General features: G+C 38.9%; 1 protein-coding gene across 1 annotated transcript in view; it reads left to right on the top strand.

Annotated features, from left to right (window-relative positions):
• The window catches only part of ARHGAP24 (Rho GTPase activating protein 24), a 544,676-nt gene that overhangs the window by 231,465 nt on the left and 287,432 nt on the right, over positions 1-25,779 (top strand). The window contains exon 3 of the mRNA XM_065914155.1: positions 16,068-16,155. Within this exon, the coding sequence (XP_065770227.1) occupies positions 16,068-16,155 (88 nt within the window). The remainder of the gene's footprint in view (positions 1-16,067; positions 16,156-25,779) is intronic.

Raw genomic sequence — 25,779 nt, 5'->3', positions numbered from 1 at the left:
TTCGAATGAGGTGGCCAAAGTATTGGAGTTTCAGCTTCAGCATCACTCCTTCCAATGAACACCCAGGACTGATCTCCTTTAGGATGGACTGGTTGGATCTCCCTGCAGTCCAAGGGACTCTCAAGAGTCTTCTCCAACACCACAGATCAAAAGCATCAATTCTTCAGCACTCAGCCTTCTTCACAGTCCGACTCTCACATCCATACATGACCACTGGAAAAACTATAGCCTTGACTAGACAGACCTTTGTTGGCAAAGTAATGTCTCTGCTTTTTAATATGCTACCTAGGTTGGTCATAACTTTCCTTCCAAGGAATTAGTGTCTTTTAATTTCATGGTTGCAATCACCACCTGCAGTGATTTTGGAGCCCCCCAAAATAAAGTCAGCCACTGTTTCCACTGTTTCCCCATCTATTTGCCATGAAGTGATGGGACCAGATTCCATGATCTTAGTTTTCTGAATGTTGAGCTTTAAGCCAACTTTTTCACTCTCCTCTTTCACTTTCATCAAGAGGCTTTTTAGTTCTTCTTCACTTTCTGCCATAAGGGTTGTGTCATCTGCATATCTGAGGTTATTGATATTTCTCCCCACATCCCTTAATACAACACTTATTTTGGTATTATGGATTTAGCTATTATATAGTTCCTCCCAAGGTTAAACATAGGTCTTTTCTACTTTATTTTTAAACATAAAAAGAGTTGATTAGCTAAAGGGTTAAATAGAAATTTTAATTATTAGCAACTTTCTGATCCAATGATAGTGGCTTATTGGACCCCTCCTTTTAGGGTTCCAGATTTTCCCATAATGAGCATTATGTAGCTATGTCTGTTTTTGCTCTTTTTATTTCTCTTTCACAATGAAATACAAACTTTAAAATCAGTTCTTTCCTTTTTATTCTCCTGCTGTAGGCTTTACCTCTAACCTCTGGCATTTACCACCCCTTGAGCAGCTTACATTTCTTTTTCTAATTGAGATGTAATAAATGTCATAAAATAGCATATACTGTTGGACATGAAATAAAAGGTCAAAGTCCCAGTAACTAACTAAGAAGCGTTAGCAGTTGATCTCAGTCATTTCTGAATAAGAAGTCTTAATCTTGCCACAGATATTCTGCCCTGGGATCCCAAGAATGTGGAGCCACACTAGTGTCATCACTTCCTCCTACTGAGAGTTGAGGGTTGGATGAGGAAGGATTTTCTTTAGCCAGCACCTGTTTGAGTGCCTTACACACTGTGGATTCTCCCCCCAAACCAGAGCTTATTAAACTTTAGGCACCACTCACAAACACTTGAGAATTAGCAGAGGACTCCTTTCTAAATGCCGGCTGTTTATAAGCTCCACCCCACTGGGCTTCCCAGGTGGTTCTAGTGGTAAAGAACCTGCCGGCCAGTGCAGCAGACGTAAGAGATGCAGGTTTATTATCTATGGTGAATCAGATCACCAGCCCAGGTGGGATGCATGAGACGAGTGCTCGGGCCTGGTGCACTGGGAGGACCCGGGGGAGTCGGGTGGAGAGGGAGGTGGGAGGGGGGATCGGGATGGGGAATACGTGTAACTCAATGGCTGATTCGTGTCAATGTATGACAAAACCCACTGAAATGTTGTGAAGTAATTGGCCTCCAACTAATAAAATAAAATTTAAAAAAAAAAAAAAAAAAAAAAGAGATGCAGGTTCAATCCCCGGGTCAGGAAGACCCCAGGAGGAGGGCATGGCAACCCACCCGTGCTTTTGCCTGGAGAATTCCATGGATGGAGGAGCCTGGTGGGCTACAGTCCCCAGGGTCGCGAAGAATCAGACACGACTGAAGCAACTTAGCACGTTCACAGGGATCCTCAGAAAGTTTGTTTCAGTTTCTTTATTCATATTCGTTTCCTTTGACTGACATAACAAATCCCACAGGCTTAGTGGATTAAAGCAGCAGAGGTTTATTGTACCACAGTTTTGGAGTCAGAAGTCGAAACTCAAGATGTTGACAAGGCCAAACTCCCTTCAGAGGCTCTAGGACTAAATTCCTCCAGCTTATGATGCTGGTGGTGGTGGTGGTTTAGTTACTAAATCGTGTCTGACTCTTTGCCAGCCCATGGACTATAGCCCACCAGGCTCCTCTGTGCATGGAATTTTCCAGGCAAAAATACTGGCATGGGTTGCCATTTCCTTCTCCAAGGGATCTTCCCGACCCAGGGATCGAACCGTCTTCTGCATTGCAGGCAGTCTCCTGCATTGCAGGTAGATTCTTTGCCACTGAGCCACCATGGAAGCATTTCTTGGTTCCAATCTTTGTCTCCCTTTTCTCATCACCTTCTCCTATGTGGGTGCACTGAATCTCTCTCTCTCGGTTCTTATAAAGACACTTCTGATTGAATTTAAGGTCCACACATGTAATTCAGGACAACTCTGTCTTGTAAGATCCTTAACTTAATCATATCTACAAAGATCTTTTTCCTGACAGGATAATATTCCCAGGTGCCAGGAATTAGGACCTGATATCTTTGGATGGCCAATATTCAGGGTATTGTACTATATTTTGATTTGTAAACAGAACTATTTCCATAGTCCTTATTTCAAGGCAGAAGCTTAACTTTGAGACTCCAAAATGCTCCTATTCAACCCTACCTTGTACTGTCACTTTTTTTGCTTTAAAAATATATTTATATATTTTTCTTAGTACACAATAACATGTGCTCATCATTTTAAATTCATTTTAAAAAGTAAGAATAACTTAGTAAAATAAAAATTATCTATGACCTGCCTATCTGAAAATAGCTCATATTAACATTGCATTTTTGTAAGCATTTTGGCATACATAGTACAAAGTAAATATGTGTTTGATGAATAAATAAATGAATGGCCTTGTAAATCACACTACAGCTTTCTATCATAGAAAGAAAACTGGTTAAGCAAGTGGAGTTTGGGTTTATAGAAGGTCAAATTGGATCTCTGCACCTCACCAGCTGCTCACCTCAGCTTATTTATGCTTTGGCCTTCCTTCTATGAAATGGACAATGGTAATTGTACCTCCACATTCAGTGTTTTATAAGATTAAAAAGTGCAGCTGTGCATACAGTAAGTCTCAGTGGATGGTTAGCTGTAAAGATGCAAGATGGAAAAAGAAGATTCACTCTGAAGGGAAGAATTTGGAGTAGAAATTTTGGGGTGATAGATGTGTATGTGTCAACAGTTGGATTTTTTTCTTCCAATTGAAGTCTTTCTAGAGGCTTCCCAGCTGGTACGTTGGTAAAGAATCCACCTGCCAAGGCAGGAGACACAAGAGACTGGTTTGATCCCCTAAAGTAGGAAATGGCAACCCAGTCCAGTATTCGTGCCTGGAAAATCCCGTGGACAGAGGGCCCTGGTGGGCTACAGTTCCTGGGGCTGCAAAGAGTCAGAGACGGCTGAACACATCGCAGCAGCGCAATCTTTTGAAAGTGGCGTGGGGCACCTTAAGAAATGTTGTTAGATGTTGTGGGAAAATTCTAGATGCCTGTGATTATCACAAAGGGATTCATCTATTAGATAAGTATGAGAAACATGACTATGAATTTTGAGAGTGTAACTGTAGAATTTTAGGTTTAAAATGATGACGTCTTCCTTTTTCCACATTTCCAATCTGTTTTCCCCTCTGTAGCCAAGGAATGTCTCCGATTTCCAATGAATTAAAAACACGTAGACAGATGCGTTCATGCTCAGTCGCTTCAGTCGTGTCCCCTCTTTCCAACTCTATGGACTGTAGCCCGCACGTCTCCTCTGTCCACAGGATTCTCCAGGCATGAATATTGGAGTGGGTTGCCATGCCCTCCTCCAGGGGATTTTCCCAACCCAGGGATCGAACCCGAGTCTCCTGCATCTCCTGCACTGAAGGCAGGTTCTTTACCGCTGAGCTGCCTGGGAAGCCCATGTGGAGAGATACAAGTGACCTAAATGAAGCCTGAATGATAATGGCGGTGTTTCCAGGGAGAATGTTCATCTAGAAGGATGCTATCAGGGAAGATATTCATCAACTTCCTCTGTTATGTCCAGAGGGGGAGTTCACATGGGGCAGGAATCCTTGTGTCTGAAAAAAAAAAAAAAAAAAAGATTTAAAAGCTTTTATTCAAAAACTACATATATTTGTTTATTTATTTCCCTTCTCTGGGTCTTAGTTGAGGCATTCAGACAACAATCATTATGACAACAATACTAGCAGCTAATATTTATACTTTATTGTATGTCATACTCTAATGCCTTCAAATGCACATGCACACACACACATACACACATATGTGTGTGTGTATCTATATTTAACTGTGTCTTAGTTATGGCACTCGGTATCTTTAGTTGTGGCATTTGGGATCTAGTTTCCTGACCAGAGATTGAACCCAGGCCCCCTGTGTTGGGAGCGCAGAGTTTTAACCATTGGACCACTTGAGAAGTCCTTAAAAACTTTTAAATAAATCACATCAAAACTGCACAGCTTTTTTCTGTCATATTTAATGCTCTTAGTTAGTAGCCTTCTAGGATTTAACGTATGTAATAATGTTTTGCAAATGCTGTACTAAAGTGAACCCAGAATGACAGTGCTTCTCAAGTGCTAAATCTACAGTTTAGAATATAAAGCATCATGGTGAGAATTCTGTATAGAGAACTTCTTTCCATTTATTCCATAATCATAAAATAGTCTTCTGCTATCGTGTTTATCATTGTTAACTTAAGTAATGGTTTGGAAACATTACATGTCTTACTTGCTTTGATGAGTTTTGTTGGCTAAGAAAAAATAGTACATTCTACAGAGTGTATAGCTTTTTTAATATTATGCTACTTTTTCTGTTAGATAATTCATAGCAACGCTTGAGTCAGTGTTCCCCAAACAGTTTGTACATTGGAATTACTTTGGTAGATCCTAAATTTGAACCAACTGGAAAATCTCCCCATCTCTTATCTCCCTGGCTTCACCCTAGAAAGCAGTGTAACTAATTTCAGAGGCGACAGAGAAACTTGATAATTATTGATAAAAATTCTTCAAACTGCTTTAAGTAAAGGTGATTGATTAGAGCTAAGAACATAAATTGGGTTAATAATTAATGCAAATAAGTATTTGGAATCTACTCTGCCAGCCTCTTCCCTTAGTGCCTCCTGAGCTTTATTTGTCTCATGTGTAAAGTGAGAGACACTTATGACTCTGAGTCACTAGGCAAATTAATGATATAAGTAGCATACACATTTGCTGAGCAAAGAAATAAATGGTCGAGAAACATTAGCAATCATTATCAATATCTTTTCTGCTGTGCTGTTTGTTCTATCATTGCTAATTAGAGGTTTGTTGGTTTTAATCTAGTCTTACAGACGTGATAGTAATAAACTAACTTCAAATTTTCTAATTAGTTCACCTCCCTGTTCTTTCAACTAGATGATACTAGTAGATGCATTTTGAACCATTATTAGAATCATGTCATTATTGGAGGATTAGCAAAATATGGGTCCAAAATATCTTTGAGGCTTCTGGGATATAAGAAAGACTTTTAAAAAAATATTAAAAGCAGCTAAAAATACTGTGTACCAGGCATTTTTCTACAAACCACAAAACTATTAGTTCACAGTTGTGAAGAAGGTTCTATTTTTATCCCATTTTAAGGATGAAGAACATGAGGAATAGAGAGGATAAGTGTCTTGCCTGAAGTCACTTGGCTGATGTATGGGTATCTGAACCGAGGCAGCTTGACTCCAGAATAGATTTACTTAACCACTGACTTCTTTGTCATTGGTAGATTGGGCCATGGTTGGAGTACTTGTGGATACAATTCATGTCTTTTATAAGTATACAGTATGGGAAGCCTGGCGCGCTGCAGTTCATGGGGTTGCAAAGAGTTGGACACAACAGAGCGACTGAACTGAACTGAGTATCCTATTTCCTTTTCATGACAGGGGCTTGTCCGTAATTAGTTTTTTGTTTTTATTTTCTGTCTTCCCTGAGTGATTTTCAGATCCAGGGGTATAAAGATATTATAGGACTTTCTAGCATTACATTTCTCTGAGCTTAAGACAGGGCCCAGCACATGTTATTTAATAACTGTTGAATGAATTAATGAAGTTACTTGCTACGAAGAAGCAAATTATACCAATCTACTCTACTCAAACATTCTCTATTATAGTCTAATAAAAATTGTTGAGTAATATTTATTTCACCTTAATATCATTTTCTTTTTTTTTTTTCACTTGGAGGATAATTGCTTTACAGTGTTGTGATGGTCTCTGCCATACATCAACTTAAATCAGTCATGCTCATATATATATATCCCCTCCTTCTGGAGCCTCCCTCCCAGATATCATTTTCAAACCTCTGTCTGGTGACATTAAAAATTCATATGTATTGTCAAGCTGAGCACCTTGTTTCTTGTGATGCTCATGATCGTTGTTCATACTGGGGGAAAAAAGGATTTGCTATAGTACTTGTGAAACCAACAAAGATACAGCACATGCATATATTTTTCTAGTCCAAATCCCAGAGAATAAGAAATACCGTGTTTATTTTCAACAGCTTCTAGCCTTACCGCCAATATCTTGTGGTTTGGGCTCAGTGATCTGATATTCAGAGAAGGAAATGGCAACCCACTCCAGTATTCTTGCCTGGAAAAATCACATGGACAGAGGAGCCTGGTGGGCTACAGTCCATGAGGTTGCAAAGATCAGGGTGAGCACTTGTCAGGGGATCTGATATTAACTAGAGATGAGCTGCTTTTCTAATAGCAATTTTAGCTGAAAGCAAAATACTAGTGTGGTTCTGAATTATGTTTCTTTTGCCAACTCTTAGCTGTCAAATATATTTAAAAAAATATATTATCCAGTTTTGTAAAGTTAAAGATTCCTTATAAAAGGGATAGTCCCTAGAGGGGCGAAAACTAAGTATAATTCCATTCTGAATATGCTGATTATTGCCATATGTAGTGAACTCCTGTCAAAAAGATTACATTCCCTTTTTTGTTCTTGAGCCTCTTCTCTCTGATCATCCAAAATTTGCAATGAGGCGTATTGAACACCATGGTTTAGGTTAATATACTCTTTCTTAAAAAAAAAAAAATCAAGAATATTTGTACCCTGGTTATTTTATTTCTCAGGATCCCCAGCAAGAAGTTGATAGCTCTGCTTAAAAAGGTGTAATTGAAGGGTGTGTGATAAAGAAATCATTTACAAAGGGTTGGAAAGGCTAAAGGAAATCAATAGATAGTGAAAAAGCCCTGGGGCTAAAATCAGGGAGGAACCTATTACCTCTCTAGTCTACTAGGCTTCCCTGGTTAGCTCAGTAGGTAAAGAATCCACCTGCAATGCAGGAGACCCAGGTTCAATCCCTGGGCTGGGAAGATCCCCTGGAGAAGGAAATGGCAACCCACTCCAGTATTCTTGCCTGGGAAATCCCATGGACAGAGGTACCAGGTGGGCTATATAGTCCATGGGGTCTCAAGAGTCAGACATGACTTAGCAACTAAACCACCACCTGTCTACTGGAAGCCGGAGAACCTGCAGGTTTAGAACTTGTAGACTAAGGTAATCAGTGCAACAGGTGTCAAATGCTGCCTAACATGGAGTGAAATAGATCAATAGTAATCTTGATTTGACTCTGGTGGCCTACTGCCCACCTGCTATGGCCTCTCAAACCCAGTCTGAAGTCAGACATCAAGAGAGCATGTTTTATGCAATTTATAGAGGTTAGCCTCCTGGGATACAGAACAGAGTGATGGATAGATCTGGAGGGCAAATAGAGAATACCCAACATAGCTACTAAAAAGAAAATGAAAGAATATCACATAATTTGGGCTCAAGAGCATGGGCTTCATGGAGCTTGACTCTTCCTTACTCTTCATTTCTAACAAAGGTAACACCTTTCTTTCAGATATACAGAAGAGAAAAACTGAAGTCATTGACTATTCCTTCTTCATCCCCTGAGTTAAAATTATAACCAGTTTCTTTCATAATTATTCAAAATAGATCTCTAATAATTCATCTCTAATGCAAATTTCTACTCCTGACACATTTATTGCTTGACTTTGCAATTTTATGTTAAATTAATTGCTTCATGGTAGCAAACTATTAAAAGGCTGGTATTTTTAAATCTCTTATGCTTTGCTCAAGAACCTTCTGTGGTTCTTAGCTGTCATGGACATAAACTGCAACATCCTCTGCTAAGGCAGCATGTCCTCAATGCCATGAACAATCCTTCCTTCCTAATTATTCCTCCACATGAATCTTTTCGTTAGTCTAATGTGCTCTGAACATATGGTGTTAATTACTGTTTTACTGCTGCTATTTCCTCCATTTGGAAAAACTATCCCTCACCTAGAACCAGACATCCTGAAATGTAAAGTCAAGTGGGCCTTAGGAAGCATCACTACGAACAAAGCTAGTGAAGGTGATGGAATTCCAGTTGAGCTATTTCAAATTCTAAAAGATGATGCTGTGAAAGTGCTGCACTCAATATGCCAGCAAATTTGGAAAACTAGCAGTGGCCACAGGACTGGAAAAGGTCAGTTTTCATTCCAGTCCCAAAGAAAGGCAATGCCAAAGAATGTTCAGACTACCACATAATTGCACTCATCTCACATGCTAGCAAAATAATGCTCAAAATTCTCCAAGCCAGAATTCAATAGTACTGTTGAACCATGAACTTCCAGATGTTCAATCTGGATTTAGAAGAGGCAGAGGAACCAGAAATCAAATTGCCAACATCCATTGGATCATCGAAAGAGCAAGAGAGTTCCAGAAAAACATCTACTTCTATCTTACTAACTACACCAAAACCTTTGACTGTGTGGATCACAACAAACTGTGGGAAATTCTTCAAGAGATGGGAATACAAGATCACCTTACCTGCCTCCTGAGAAGTCTGTATGCAGGTCAAAAAGCAACAGTTAGAACCGAACATGGAACAATAGATTGGTTCCAAATTGGGTAAGAAGTTCGTCAAGGCTGTATACTGTCACTTTGCTTATTTAACTTATATGCAGGGTACATCATGTGAAATGCCAGGCTGGATGAAGCATAAGCTAGAATCAAGATTGTCCAGAGGAATGTCAATAACCTCAGATATGCAGATGACACCACCCTTATGGCAGAAAATGAAGAGGAACTAAAGAGCTCCTTGATGAAGGTGATAGAGAAGAGTGAAAAAGCTGGCTTAAAACTCAAGGTTCACAAAGCGAAGATCATAGCATGCGGTCCCATCACTTCATGGCAAATAGATGGGGAAACAATGAAAACAGTGACAGATTTTCTTTTCTTGGGCTCCAAATCTGCAGATGGTGACTGCAGCCATGAAATTAAAAGACGTTTGCTCCTTTGAAGAAAAGCTATGACCAACCTCAGTACAGTTCAGTCATTCAATCGTGTCCGACTCTTTGTGACTCCATGAACCACAGCACGCTGGGCCAACCTGTCCATCTCCCAAGTGATGGACATCCCAGAGTCCACCCAAACCCATGTTCATTGAGTCGGTGATATTATCCAACCATCTCATCCTCTGTTGTCCCCTTCTCCTGCCCTCAATCTTCCCCAGCATCAGGGTCTTTTCCAGTGAGTCAGCTCTTTGCATCAGGTGGCCAAAGTATTGGAGTTTCAGCTTCAACATCAGTCCTTCCAATGAACACCCAGGACTGATCTCCTTTAGGATGGACTGGTTGGATCTCCTTGCAGTCCAACGAACTCTCAAGTGTCTTTTCCAACACCACAGTTCAAAAGCATCAATTCTTCGGCTCTCAGCTTTCTTTATAGTCCAACTCTGACATGCATACATGACCACTGGAAAAACCATAGCCTTGACCAACCTAGATAGCAAATTAAAAAACAGAGACATTACTTTGCCGACAAAGTCTATCTAATGTCAAATCTATGGTTTTTCCAGTAGTCTTGTATGGATGTGAGAGTTGGACTATAAAGAAAGCTGAGCACCAAAGAATTGGTGCTTTTGAACTGTGGTTTGGAGAAGACTCTTGAGAGTCCCTTGGACTGCAAGGAGATCCAACCAGTCCCTCCTAAAGGAAATAAGTCCTAAATATTCATTGGAAAGATTGATGCTGAAGCTGAAGCTCCAATACTTTGGCACCTGATGCAAAGAACTGACTCATTGGAGAAGACTCTGATGTCAGGAAAGATTGCAGGCAAGAGGAAAAGGGGATGACAGAGAATGAGATGGTTGGATGGCATCACTAACTCAATGGACATAAGTTTGAGCAAGCTCAGGAGTTGGTGGTAAACAGGGAAGTCTAGTGTGCTGCAGTCCATGGAGTTGCTAAGAGTTGGACACGACTGAGCAACTAAACTATACTGAACTGAACTGATCCCTTCCTCATTAAATCTTAAAGCCGTAACTTCTTAAAAAACAAAACAAAACATCTCTTCCCTATTATCTTTCCTAACTAATCAGATTACTCTTACGGCACTCTCTTCTTAAACTTTTATTATGCTTCTTTGTGTTTTTCAACATACTTTGGCACTTACTAGTTCTGCAGTTATATGCTGTGTCAATCTTCCATTGAAAGTAGAGTTTATTTCTTTCACATATCTGAGATCACCTGAGATAATGTCAGTGTCTGACATCTGGTTGTATCTCAGTACACTGTGTTTTAATAATATGTGCTCTGCTGTGCTTTGCTTAGTCGCTCAGTCTTGTTGACTCTTTTTGACCCTATGGTCTATAGCCCACCACACTCCTCTGTCCATGAGACTCTCCAGGCAAGAATACTGGAGTGGGCAGCCGCACCCTCCTCCCGGGGATCCTCCCAACCCTGGGCTTGAACCCAGGTCTGCCGCATTGCAGGCAGGTTCTTTACCATCTGAGCCACCAGGGAAGCCCTTAATCACATGAGGCACTTGAATTATATTTACATATTAGTTGTTCATTTGGTTAGCTAGTTTATAGCAACTCTGGAAGAATTAACCAATCCCATATGAACAGTGCATATGTTTGAGTACTATTAATAATTTCTCTATTTGTCCTAAAGAATAAGTTAAGGAAAAGTCAGAGATTTAGCTTCATGGATGTTCATGAAAACATTATATATATTAACACCAAAAATTACAAACACTTTATAAGAATAGAGGTTGTGAAAGTATGTATATTGAGTAAGTACTATGCTATGCTAGTTTTTAAAAGTGATGTAGATTACTATATTAGCATAATAACAACATATGATCTAAGTTTTGAAGCATGTGATAGGTATTTTGATTGTTGTTTTTTTTTTTTAATATTTGAGAGAATAGCATTGAAACATGTATATTATCATATGTGAAACAGATCGCCAGTCCAGGTTTGATGCATGAGACAAGTGCTCAGGGATGGTGCACTGGGATGACCCAGAGAGATGGGATGGGGAGGGAGGTAGGAGGGGGGTTCAGGATGGGGAACACATGTAAATCCATGGCTGATTCATATCAATATATGGCAAAAACCACTACAATATTGTAAAGTAATTAGCCTCCAACTAATATAAATAAATGAAAAAAAATTTAAAAGGGAAAAAAATACTGTGTATTTAATACACACACATATATTTATATACATATAAATATGGAGAGATGTGTATTGTGTTAATATTGGCTGTCTATGGTGATGGGTATATTATAGATTTTTTTTTGTTTGGTTATGTGCATTTTCTGACAATCTATACTTTGCAAAATATTTAGAAGATAAGTATCACAACTAATACCTTTCCCTTAGTTATAAATTTTAACTACTTGGTTTCTATACAAGGTGATCAAATTAGGCATTTTAATTAAATGACTTTATTTTACTTATTGAATGACTTAATGAAGTAACCACAGTAAATGTTTGTCAGTTACAGTATACTCTGTCCTAAACATTGCCTACTGGTAAATAAACTATTATTTTTACATCACAGTTTGCTTGGAAAACTTTCAAAATATAAAACCTATGTAATATCAAATTTGAACATGAAAATGAAAATTTCAGCCAGAAGTAGTTATTTCTCATCTACGAAAGAGACAACAAAGGATTGCATTACTCTGTCTTCTAATTACCAAGCAAGGTGGATTGGGATTTCATGGAGGGAAATAATTTATGCAGAAGAGTGGCTTGAATTTAACTTATAGGGCACACATACTGTTTAAGATTCTGTATAGAACCTGAAGACACAGAATTAAATGAGTCATATATACATGCATACAAATGTATATGCAATCAGAAATGAATGCTGTATCTATGTTGAAAGTTAGTATATTATAAAGTTGGGCTAAATCACACATTTAATTATTTCACAATATCATTTCAGTAAGCAAAATCCACTAGTAATCAAAACAACTGATTTTAGTACTCTATATTAACCTCTCTATAATGATTACCATGAATATTTCAAAGTCTTAAATTGTTAAAAAATATTAGAAAGTACAATGGAATCCATAGGCAAAGGAACATTAGATGTGATGAGAAGCAAGGCATTTTACTTCCTGGAGGAGGAAAACGAAGGCACTGCCTCCAATACCTCACTGTGTAGAGTACAGACAGGGAGGGACCCTTCTAACCTCTAATTCCCTGGATTTTAGTTAGACAGTGCTATCCATTATCACTCTAAGCCCAGATGGAGGGACCAATAAGATGACTATAATTTTCTGTGCTAAGCAAGGTAGAACAAAGTTGTGTAAAGTATTTGAGTTAAACATTTCTTCAAGCTGGGAAAATGGACAATATAATATGGTGGACAGAGCATAGGCTTTTGAATTCCAGTGTGCTTTATTTTGAATACTGGTTTTATTGCACTAACAGTACTCATTCACTCAAACATACCCTTTTTTAAAGTGTTAACCTTTTGCCATGCGAAGTGCTAGGCTTTGACAGTAGCTTAAGGTACAAAACACACATTGTTGGGACTTCCCTAGTGGTCCAGTGGTTAAAACTCCACAATGACAGTGTAGGGAGTATGGGTTCGATCCCTGGTTGGGGAGCCAAGATCCCACATACTTTGAGGATAAAAATAAATATAAGATAAAAATAAGTAAATAAATAAAAAATTTAAAAAACACATTATATTTGCTCTTTGATAGTTTAATGATGACGATAGACATTAATCAAGTAATTTTACAAATAACATAATTACATAGGGTGGTGAATTAGTCTAAGGAACATTCAGGAAGTTATGCAAGTATATTTTATAATGTAGTCAGTCTGAAAGATGGGTATAAAACAACAAAGAGAGAATGAAGTCCTAAGGTAAGTGAGAACATGGTGCCATTTGTAGAAGGGCAGTTGACTGGATTATAGAAAGTACTGAAAGTGTAAGTGTGGAAAAATTAGGTTGGAGGGGTAGGTGGAGCCAGCCCACCCAGAGCTTCATTGCTGTTTTCGTTCAGCCACTAAGTCCTGTCCAACTCTTTGTGACCTCATGGACGGCAGTGCTGCAGGCTCCTCTGTCCTCCACCCTCTCCTGGACTTGCTCAAATTCTTCTCCATTGGGTCAATGATGCTATCTAACCATCTCATCCTGTGCTGCCCCGTTCTCCCTTTGTCTTCAATCTTTCTAGCATCAGGGTCTTTTCCAACCCATGTCTCTTGTGTCTTCTATATTGACTGGCAGATTCTTTACCGCTGCACCACCTGGAAAGCCCACCCAGAGCTTTATTTTAAGACAAAGGAAAGCTTTTGGACATTTTTAAGCAACAAAGTTGCAAGATCAAATTTGTGTTTCTAAAGATCACTCTGACCTTGTTAAGGGGGAAAAAAATAATTAAAAGATGTTTGGGTAGTGTGAGAAATTCAGTGAAAGGGTATTTGACACATTCCAGATAAGAGATATAGTCTCTTGGACTAGGGCGTGGTGATAGTAGAGATACCATAGAGATAATGACTCCTTTGTTTCTCCCTTTTGCAACTGATTGGAAGGTGGTGCTAAGCTGTTGTCCAGTCAGTAAGTCATGTCCTATTCTTTGCAACCCCTGGGCTGCAGCATGCCAATTTCCATTGTCCTTCACTATCTCCTGGAGTGTGCTCAAATACATGTCCATTGAGTCCATGATGCCATTCAATCATGTCATCCTCTGCTGCCCCTTTCTCCTTTGGCCTTCAGTCTTTCCCAGTCCTTCCAATTAATATTCAGGGTTGATTTCCTTTAGGATTGACTGGTTTAATCTCCTTGAAGTCAAGGGACTCTCAAGAGTCTTCTCCAGCACCACAGTTCAAAAGCATCAATTCTTCAGTGTTCAGCCTTCTTTATGGTCCAGCTCTCACATCTGTACATGACTACAGGAAAAACCATAGCTTTGTCTATATGGACCTTTTAGGGAATATATAAACAGGACCTGAATTAACTGCATTTGAATTTTGCTAAGTTTAGTTGGAGATGCATTTTAAATATCCAAATGGAAATGTCAAATAAGCTCTTGGATACAAGAGTCTAGAGGTCATATAGTCCTTGATAGAAATATTAATTTGATATTCTTTGGATTCTCGTTGGTTATTCAAGTCAGAGGCATGGATGAGATAGCTTAGAGAAAGAGTGTATAAAGTCAGAGGAGAAGGAAGCATTGGACAAATCTCTGGAAAACTCTAACATTTAAAGTCCAGTTATAACCAGCAAAAGAGATTCAGTCAACAGAAAAATGAAAGGAAAACTTCGAGAAACTAAGACAGCAAGGAAAGAAAGACATCAAGAAAGAGTAGTTAATAATGCTGAATGCTCCTGAGGAGTCAAGTTCATGGAGGATTGAAAATTTTTAGGGAAGCAGCTTGTAAGAATCATGTAATTGGAATTATGGGTACACAAACCAAGCTGCAGTGGATCCATATGAATAAATGGATTCAGTGTAGACAATTCATTGCTAGGCAAGTGAAAAAAAGTGAAATGAGAACTGCAAGGGAAGGTGGAGTCAAAAAAGTAATTCTTAAACTATGTCTCAGTACTGATAGAAATGATCCACTAAAGAAAAGAAAATTTAACAGAAAAGAGAGAAGATAATGAAGAGAAGGCTATGGGAGCATTGGCTATGTTATGGAATGTCTCTGCCTTGGTTTCTGCAGCTATAAAATGGGCATATATATAATACCTACCTTATAAGATTTTTCTAACAAATAATATTATGCTGGTTGAATGCTCAGTAAAAGGTTTTGGCACATAGAATACATTTACTAAATTGATGCTTAAAAGAACTCAGCACCACAGCTATCTTATCCATTCATCTGCCAATGGACATCTAGGTTGCTTCCATGTCCTAGCTGTTGTAAACAGTGCTGCAGTGAACATTGGGGTACACGTGTCTCTTTCAATTCTGGTTTCCTCAGTGTGTATGCCCAGCAGTGGGATTGCTGGGTCGTATGAAAGTTCTATTTCCAGTTTTTTAAGGAATCTCCACTGTGGTACATATACACAAGGGAATATTACTCAGTCATTAAAAAGAATGCATTTGAATCAGTTCTAATGAGGTGGATGAGGAGGAGCCTATTATAGAGTGAAGTAAGTCAGAAGGCAAAACACCAATACAATAACACATATATATGAAATTTAGAAAGATGGTAACATTGATCCTATATGCAAGACAGCAAAAGAGACAGGTGTAAAGAACAGACTTTTTGACTCTGTGGGAGAAGGTGAGGGTGGGATCATTTGAGAGAATAGCATTGAAACATATGTATTATCATATGTGAAATAGATTGCTAGTCCAGGTTCGATGCATAAGACAGGGCACTCAGGGCCGGTGCACTGGGACAACCCTGAAGGATGAGGTGGACAGGGAAGAGGGTGGGGGGTTCAGGATGGGGGACACATGTGCATCCGTGGCTGATTCATGTCAGTGTATGGCAAAAACCACTACAATGTTGTAAAGTAATTAGCTTCCAATTAAAATAAATAATTTACAAAAAAAAAAAAATGTACTCAGCACCTCACACAGTGTTTTATATCTATGAGGTGCTCAACAAATATTTGTTAAATGTTGAATGTATATGATGCTGTTATGTGGTTTTTGATTAGCTGGGAGTATAAATGAGTCAGATGCATATCACTAAATACTGGGTTATAAACACATCTTCGATGTTCACTAGTGATGATGATATTTGCTATCTGATGATGTTGATATTTAGGGCATTTGTGTTCACAGGGTACAATTTTCCTGCCTGGAAATAAAGTGCTTGAACATCCCTGCAATGAAGAGAGCCCAGGGAAGTTTCTTTTTGAAGTAGTTCCAGGTAAGATATTTTTCTGCTTTGATTCAAGAATTGCTATTACATGTTGGTAAAGACAGGTCAGACAGCCTTTATTCTTCCCGAGTTGTGGCTAAGAACATTCTTTTGAAGAAGCAAGTGGCAAATTTGGTTGGTATTCACACAGAGACTAATGATTCCAGATTTGTACACTGGTACAAATGAACACACCAACACACATGCATTTACCCACATGACTACTGGATTTCCATTTGTCCATGAGACTCCAGAGTGGACCAGAAGTCATGACACAGCCTTCATATGGGGACTACTAGGGACAAAGGTGATTCTACAGTCCTCTTTCAATGTAAGATTTGACCAGGTGTTCCAGGTAGAATGCCTTGTCCAGCTGATTCACTGTCATGTTTCCTCACAAAATTGCATCTTTAAGGAGCCTCGGCTATAAAAACAAAACAGAACAAAAGCCCTCCTTCAATGACTGACAAAGGATCAGTCACATCCGTTTTGCTCACAACCAACCACTTCCACATGTTTGGCTTAGAGTATTTGAGGACATCTCTGCCAAGTGATCAGATCCTGGATTTCCATGTCTTCAGTCTTCAACATCTGTTCACTTTTTTTTTTTCTTTTAGTCATTTGCATGCACCCCTCTCAGAATACCTCATCTGCACTTAAGTCTTTGGGTCACCCAGCAACACTTTCTTCAAGGTCATGATCTACTTCCTTGGTCAGCTGCTTAGCCCTTCTTTAACTCTTGCTGTAAGAAAAAGGGAGTTAGGAATGTGGTTTTTATATATTTGGTTCTGACTGACCCTGTTGATGTGATATTAACATGGATTTCATCACAGCCTAGGGTGAGTGTGAATTTATTTGTGTGACTAATATGTAATGCATATCAATAATGCTGGTGCAGAGGCAGTCAGTAAAACATTTCCCCCAGATTTATAAATGCTGAGAATCTAAAATGCAAAAACATATTTTCCTCCCTCAGTGAAAACAGCTGTAGCTCTGAGTTCATCTGGCTCACAGTGGAATCCATGACTAAATGTTAATTAATGCAACTCAAGTGCAGAAAGGTTAGTCAGATGCATTGTGTTATTTGTTTCCCCCCAGGGAAAACATATTGTAAGAAACCTGAGTCTTGTTTGCTCTATTAAAATCTTGTTACACTTACTTCTTAGTGGAATACCCTATATGGAACCAAATTCCAGATGTTGCAAAGTCTTTGAAGTATCGTTAGAGGAAATTTCTTTCACTATTTATTCTCAAACATTAGGTCTGTTAGCTTTGAAATGAGCATGGTATTAAACTGGCAGCTTTGATTCTTCATCTCCAATAATACTAAAGGTCTACTTTCTCATGCAGTCTCCCATTTGTGTAGAGATTGCACTTTTTGGTGAAGATGTTCTCATATACACTGTTCTAGAAAGAGCTGTGTCTTCAAACCCAGAAAGTCACAAAACCTCCTTTCCAAGGTTGCAATTCTAGGGTATGTGTTTCATGTGCAACACATAAGACAGAATGGCTTTTAATGAGGAAACCTTAAGCAGTTTAAAACTGTGTGGTGTGGAATCTGAAAGCTGTCATTTCAATTTTTTTTTTTTCTCAAGGAAGTTCAGGGTGGCTGCAGTAGTTATGGAAATAAACATGCTATGCCCATAGCTCATTTGAAAAGATGCTTCCTGAATAATTAATGCAATATGTAGTAGCTTCTAAGTTAGGTTTAATAATTCTGAATCATCTTTGGCAGTAACAAGAGACTTGTGCCAAATGCTTCTTTAAAGAAAGAGTTGAAAAAATACTATGGCTGCATTGGGAATCCAGTATTTGTGCCATTAATCTTGGTCACTAGAACTTTTGGGTATGTCCCTACATTAGGATAGATTTCCAGGCAAATGCATCTGTACATGTACTGGAATGGAGGGATCAGTATCACATGATTTTAACCAGTTTTTGCAAAAATCAAGATTGCCTAAAGATAGCAGGCCATTTGATTTATCTTTGTAAGTTAGAATGACAAGATACTATTTTTTAATTATTCCAATTTTGTGACAGTTTGATGTGGGAAATCTGGAAAGTTGCAAGAGTGTTTTCATTTGTCAGAAAATGCAGGAGACAGGAAGGAGTGGAGAAATGTGATCAATGTCTTATATAGAATCTTCTGCAGGACTGCCTGTCTGCAGATCCTCATAACACATACTTATTCTACACTGGCTTTGTCTGTGGAATTCTCTAGATCACCACTTCTGAAAATTCATCCTGCAAATGATACTTACATATCCAGCACAATTCTGTCTTTATGGACAAATATCTTAAGCCCAACTACCCAAGGTACAGTCAATGAATAGGATTAAATGCTTTAATCATACCTGCTTATAATGATTTTCAGTAAAAGTGGCAAATACCTCCAGAAGGCTCTGCCAAATATTCTAGCACTATGTATGTACACACACATTTGTGTATGAGTGTGTGTGTAAAATTGTGTGTACACACACACATATATACACACATATATACATATAAAACAAAACATGCATATTTATATTATTTATATACCATCAGTACCTATAAAGTTATACCTTTATAATTTATTGATATATATTATGTAGGTCAGAGTTTTTGTTTCATTTCATTTCTGTTTTTGCATTACTCTGAAGTGTCCTGTGGAATTAAATAATAATCATGTGTAACTTTGAGAGAAGACCAAGATTTTTCAACAGAATTAAGAGTTTCAGGTCTTTGCATAGTATTTAACAGCACTTGTTTTGTATTGCATTTCTATGCAGATTTTAGACTTCTGTAAAAAAACTATGTGAAAAAAAAAACTACTATAATTTAGGGTTAATTTCTTATAGACTACTATCCCATGAAATGTATTGTCTCTCTGAATTATGTCATGATTTATAACATTTCGCTCCAATTGTTTCCTATTTATCTGCTTGCTACTCAAAAAGGAGTAGTTAGCCAAATTGGCAAATCTGAAGACTTTGCTGTCAGACATGCCAAATTGTAGGCTGGAGTGAACTTTTATAGCCAAGTGCTAAGCTTTGGGGAAATGTGGTTGAGAAAGGAATGTTGGCTGACTTTCGTGTATAGTACTTGAAGAAAGAAAATCCAGTTGGTTTTGTTGCTTCTCCAAATGCGTTCTGTGCATGTTTCCCTTGTGTTGTTAAAATAAAATAAATAGAGTAATTAATGGAATGATGATATCTTTGCTTAGAAGAATATTTTGCCAGAGGGAGAAAAAGAAGAAGTAATTCAGAGACAGGGAAAAAGAGGCAAGGAAGTAGGCACTTTATCTAGTTAAAGAACCACAGCTTTCTTCTCATTACTGTATCCCTAACACCTGGAAGTGTAACACAGGGTGCTGAGTACTTACTGAAGTGTGTATATTTACCAGGTTTATGGAGGAAACGAAGTGTATGTATTTACCAGATTTATGGAGGAAACTCAAGCATATGAAATGGGTTTATTGTTGGCAGTAACTACTTGCCTTGGCTGTGTTGAAGGCTTATGTCCTGCTGTGTGGGATCGTTGCCCATCCTGGTGCAGCAAAGACCTCTTTGTGGCTCTAGTGGCTGAAGTGGAGGGAAGCTCCTCAGATCCTGTTTCTTACTCCTCTGCCTTCCTCTCTCGTCATGATACCAGAAGAAAGATGGAAGAAGATAGAGATCTTCCTCCAGAGAATCTACCCCCTGTGGTATAGCCTCTTAACACTGACTGGCTATTACTTGCACGCTAATTTGCTTCAGTCATTTCCGACTCTGCAACCCTATGGGCTGTAGCCCACCAGGCTCCTCTGTCCATGAGACTCTCCAGGCAAGAATACTGGGGTGGGTTGCCATTTCCTTCTCCTGGGATCTTCCTGACTCAGGGATGGAAACTGCTTCTCCTAGGTCTCCTGCATTGGCAGGCGGGTTCTTTACCACTAGCGTCACCTGGGAAACCCTAATGGCTGTTGCATCCCGCTTCAAACGCTGCCTCTTTCATCTGATGCATGTGTAGATTATGTAATGTCCCTAGAAGGGGAAAGGCATGTCATGTGGTAGGAGCCTCCACCTTGAGCATGGTCCTGGTGGGATAGCAACAAAATGGCTTAAGGGCCAGCTGCTTTCTTTGAGCTTATTCAGTGACCCGGAAACTCATGTATCCTGATCTGCCAAGTAAGGGTAAAGAAAACTGTTTCCCTCACTACCACCCTACTCCCCATGAATCATGAGCTTCATGCCCAGCAGTTCAGCGGTTTCACACCTCAGGGGAGTCTTGAACTTGGAGAAGGGCTGGGTGACAGTTCTAGCTTCAAAATTGACGACCTGCGCACTTGTGCTTCCCTGACTTGTTCTGATGGTTTGAGAGAAACTCTTTCCTTTCTCCTCAAAAAAATCGTGTATGTCTTGAAAACTGTTATAACCAAGTGGCATGTCCTCTTTTCTAGTCTTTCTCTGGTAACAGTCCGGGGCAGGGAGATGGTGTTTGGGTTTCTTCTCTGAAATGCATTTTCTCCTATGGGGAAGCCCTGCAGGGAAGTGGCCAGGCATAACTTCCACTGATTTTTGTTTTAACTTAAGTAAGGTTTTAGCACTTTTTTCTTCAGATTTAGATCTTAGCAATTTCAGGATAATGGAAAGATAACTTTTTGTCTATGTATATCTATCATCTTACATTGAATTCCAAGCAAACACACGGATGAAGAGTCATGTTAGGACGTTTACTGGGGGTTCTCTCTGGATATACTCCATCTCTAAGGAAGTGAGGAAGGCAAGATCAGGCAGAAGAAGAAGATGGCCTGCTGCGCCATGGCACCTGAGGTCTCAGCCGATGCTGTGGGGAGCTCTGGAGCTTGGACACTTCTTAGAGTCACTCTAACCTTAACCTGAGTTTCCAAGCCTTTGTTTCCTGACATCAGCTAATAAAGTCATTCACTGGGGGGAGGTGAGACAAATAAACCCGGGTGAAGCAGTTCTGCATTTCAATAGAGAAAAGTTTCCATGAGCACCTCTATGAGCCACAGCAGCCAATATAACAACCTCTAGAATCTAGACTGAGCATCACAGTATCCATTAGAGTATCTATAGCTTTACTTGTATCCAGCTTTCTGTATCCCAGTGTTACAGACTTTTTTTTTGGTTGGTTTTGTCCTTCTTTTTTTATTGCATGCTTTTTAAATGTATCAATTAACCCTCACCACATTATTGTTTAATTCTCAACTCTATTATTATATCAATTTCCAGATCAAGAAATTGAGGAACAGAGAAGTAGTTTGATCAAGGTCAAATAAGTAATGTTAGCTAATAAATGTGTGTGTGTGTAGACATGTATATTTATACATAATTCATTACTGATTTTATGTATCTATGTATTCTGGCTTAACGTATGAGACAGAATATTAGAGGCTGGGGCCTAATTTTTGAAATAATGAACTTGTGAACTCTTTTTATTAGTAGTCAATGAAGTGGATAGACTTGTATCTCTTAGCTTAAGGATGAGAATTTGGGCACTTGAAGTAAAAATAGGTTTTTTTCATTTACAGGCAACAATTTATATGTATAAGCCTATCAGAAAAGTGTTTTTGTTGTTCTTCAGTTGCTAAGTCATATCCGACTCTTTGCGACTCTATGAACTGCAGCACACCAGGCTTCCCTGTCCTTCACTATCTCCATTAGTTTGCTCAAACTTAAGTCCATTGAGTCAGTGATGCTATCCAACCAGCTCATCCTCTGTCGCCCCCTTTTCCTCTTGCCCTCAGTCTTTCCCAGCATCAGGGTCTTTTCCAAAGAGTTGACTCTTCACATCAGGTAGCCAAAGTTTCGGAGCTTCAGCTTCAGCATCAAACATTCCAGTGAATATTCAGGGTTAATGTCCTTTAGGATTGACTGGCTTGATCTTCTTGCTGTCCAAGTGACTCCCAAGAGCCTCCTCCAGCACCACAGTTCGAAAGCATCCTTTCTTCAGAGCTCAGCCTTCTTTATAATCCAGCTCTCATAGCCATACATGATACTGGAAAGACCATAGCTTTAACTATACGGACCTTTGTTGGCAAAGTGATGTCTCTGCTTTTTAATACACTGCCTAGGTTGGTCATAGCTTTTCTTCCAAGGAGCACCTTGGGTAAAGATGTTGGCTTAAAGTTAGAAGGCCACAACTGTACTCTCATGAAAAAGAGGGAAGAAAACCACACTTGTCTGCAGTGCCCTTTCATGTATATGAATAACTGTATCAAAGAAAGTATCTGAACCTGTAATTTTTTCCTTCAGAAAACTGTTACACACTGGGATTCAATACTGTTCGTGACAGAACTCACACTGCTGAAATTGTTCTCACTTCTTCACTAGACCCCTCCACACCCTGGGCAGGTTATCACTCACTGTCCAGCCACTGGTCAGCACACCTAATACTGTTCCTTTAGTGGGGATCAGTCCAGTGACCTGCACAGTGTTGTCCAGGCAGAGATTCATTACAGGTTTTAAGGGCAGTTCCCAATATTGCACATTTCCCAAGCCCAATCTCAGCCCAGTGCTCCAAATCAATAATGACTAAAACTTGGAGGTTTTCCTCTCCTTGTCCTTCCCCCAGAAAGAGGAAAGAAGAGGTGAACACAGGAGAAGGTGGGGTGAAAGATGAAGAGGAAACTATGGGAACAAACTAAAAAAGAGAAAATTTGGAGGGTAATCTGAAATGGTTTTTGTCTGCCGGGAAATGAAATTAACCCTTCCACAAATGAGAAAGTGTCATTTAATCTCACCTTTAGCCAGGAATATACTAATTATTAAATATCCTTAGATAAGTACATGCTACTTATGTAAAATTTAAGGAAAAATATTTCCATGTTAACTCTTTTCCAGAAAGATTTTCAGGGGCTAACTGAAAAGTTAGAAAACGTGAGTGCCTAGAGAGTCCAATAAATGAATTATGGATCTTCTTGCTTAAAAAAAAAAAAAAAAAAAGTGTTTACCTACCACAATTGCAAACACTTTAGGGGGCTTCAGCCTGGAATGTGGATTCCAGCTTTAGAACTGTACTTTAAATTTAGGAACCTGAGATATTATTAATCTTTATCTCTGTCTCTGTATTTCGGTATTTGTCTCTATGTTCCTATAGATCGTCTGTTTCATCTAAACACATATTGCATACACATGACAAGTTTTTCCTATGATGTTTAACTATGTAGGGTACAAACTTGGGTTAGTATCAGTTTTTTACTTTTACCACCCTGATTCACTTGTGAGTTTTTCCCACCCTGGTTCTATGATTCTATAGCTCTGCAGACCTATTTTATGTATTTACAAAAAACAAAAAAAACTTTCTAGATAGAACATTTCATGGCCCTGGAGGCTATAAAAATTTTTTAATTTACCAGAACTTGAACTATTTAGGTGGTCAGTGCAGCTGTGCCGTATAGCTGTGCTATGACCATCTGAGAAATAGACAATTCTGAGAGATATCCACGGGTGTCTCTGAGAAAGAAAAAAGTGTAGCCAGTTTTTTGAGTTTTTGAGATAATTACATGACATCAGTGAGGAAAGTTTTTCATCCATGTCTGTTTTGCAACTCCTTCTAGGGTGATCAAATAATGCTATTGGATAAGTTAATTTGCTGTTATTCTAAATGTAAACCAGTATTTGGCATCTACTTTATATGAAAATGTGGAGATATTTTAATAGCATTTTAGTATAGAAGTTGGTCATTTTCTTGATTACTGGTTAAATACGCTGCTAAGGCATTTAATTTACAACACTCCCTTTATTTTATCCCTTTTGTGTTAGTACTGTAAGTTGAAATCCATGTAATTAAATTTGTTACCCAAAGGCAAATGTGACAATCTCTTTTTTTGTCTGCCTAAATCTGTAGGCAGCCCTGAAGCTTGTTTTTTTTTTTCCTTTGCTTGGTTAATGTGTGCAAATCATTTTAAGAATGTGAGTAGGAACTGTTTATGGTATGAAAACATATTTCTATATACACAAGTAGTTCTGAACATGACTTAAATAAATGCATTGAAAATCAGCATGTTTTAAGTACTGTCTATTCTTCTATTAAAAAAAAAAATGTATTGAGATACTTGCTTCAAAATTCCCTTCCTACTTAGAATGCTTTAAAATATACATTTAAAAGAGGCCATGAAAATGACACACGGGGCATTTTTAAATGTTTGTAATTTCTTGAAATTCCAGCTACTCCCCTGTCAACCAAAAGATATTTGGAGCACTTTATAAACCGATCTTAAGATCCACTTATGAGAAGTGTCCATATGAGGAGGATTGTCTGACAGTGTTTGTAGACACGTTGACCTACTCACATTTAATTCCATCATTCATTTTATATCCTACTTCAAGGGTCAGAAAACATCTTCCAGAAAGAACAAGAAAGCAAGTATTTTAGGCTTTGCTGGTCATAAAGTCTCTGTTATAATCATTCAACTCTGCCACTGTAGCATAAACAAATGGTATGGCTATGTTCCAACAAAACTTTTATTGGGCTTCCCTGGTGGTCCAGTGGTTAAGAATTTGCCTTGCAATGCAAAGGACACCGGTTCAGTCCCTGGTCCAGGAAGGTTTCCCCATGCTGTGAGGCAGCTGAGCTCCACAACAAGAGACGCCCCTCGACGAGAAGGCCTGGCACTGCACCTAGAGAGTAGCCCCCTGCTCGTCAAACCTAGAGAAGCCTTTGCACAGCAGTGACGATCCAGTGCAGTCAAGAAGAAAACTTCAGTAATGAACACCAAAATTTGGATTTTATATAATTTTCAAATATCAAGAAATGTTATCTTCTTTGGATTTTTTTTCTCTAATCAGTTAAAAATGTAGACAGTGAGCCAGATTTGGCCCATGGGCCATAACTAGCCAACTCTTGTGCTAGATTAAAAACAGCAGACCTATGAAAAGGAGTGGGAAGATGCTATTATAAATCACTAATCCCCACTGGTGCCACCAGAGCCAAAATTAGAACTCTGAGACAGCCTGTCTCCCCAGGCCATGGCTTTACCCTCTGCTTCAACATCATGATTCGGGAGCTTTTTGCCAATATTTTTATTTAGAAGCTCCATCTCGGAATAATATCTTTTTTCTCCTCCCCCGCCCCCAATCATGATGAATCTAAAAGATTTTAGTGACCAAACTGAAATTTTCACTTTAAATTCTGTCTTAGGTCCTTCAGAACTCTAGGATCTGACCAGAGCTGAAATCTGTGATGTGCTTTTGAAGCAATGAATACTGTTAATAGGAGATTGGGTGTGCCTAGCATGAAAAACATTCCCCATACTTTGTTCAGTTCACACACATTCAAGGTGATATTCATTAGTATTCTGAGATGGAAGCATCCCTTGAAAGATGAAATAAACTTGGTGTTTCTCCTAAAACCTCCTTTTCACAATGTACATTAGCATCTTAAAGCTCTAAGTGTGTGTACTGTGCTTAGTTGCTCAGTTGTGTCCGACTCTTTGCAACCCATGGACTGTAGCCTGCCAGGCTTCTTTGTCCTCGGGGATTCTCCAGGCAAGAATACTGGAGTGGGTAGCTTATCCCTTCTCCGGGGGCCAGGAATTGAACCGATGTCTCCTGCATTGCACGAAGATTCTTTACCAACCGAGTTATCAGGGAAGCCCTTGTCAATCCTAGAAGAAATCAATCCTGAATATTTATTAGAATGACTGAT

This window comes from Muntiacus reevesi, chromosome 22, assembly GCF_963930625.1.
Source record: "Muntiacus reevesi chromosome 22, mMunRee1.1, whole genome shotgun sequence".
Taxonomy (NCBI): Eukaryota; Metazoa; Chordata; class Mammalia; order Artiodactyla; family Cervidae; genus Muntiacus; species Muntiacus reevesi.
Note: the sequence above shows the minus strand (reverse complement) of the source record. Positions and strands in the feature narration are given on the sequence as shown.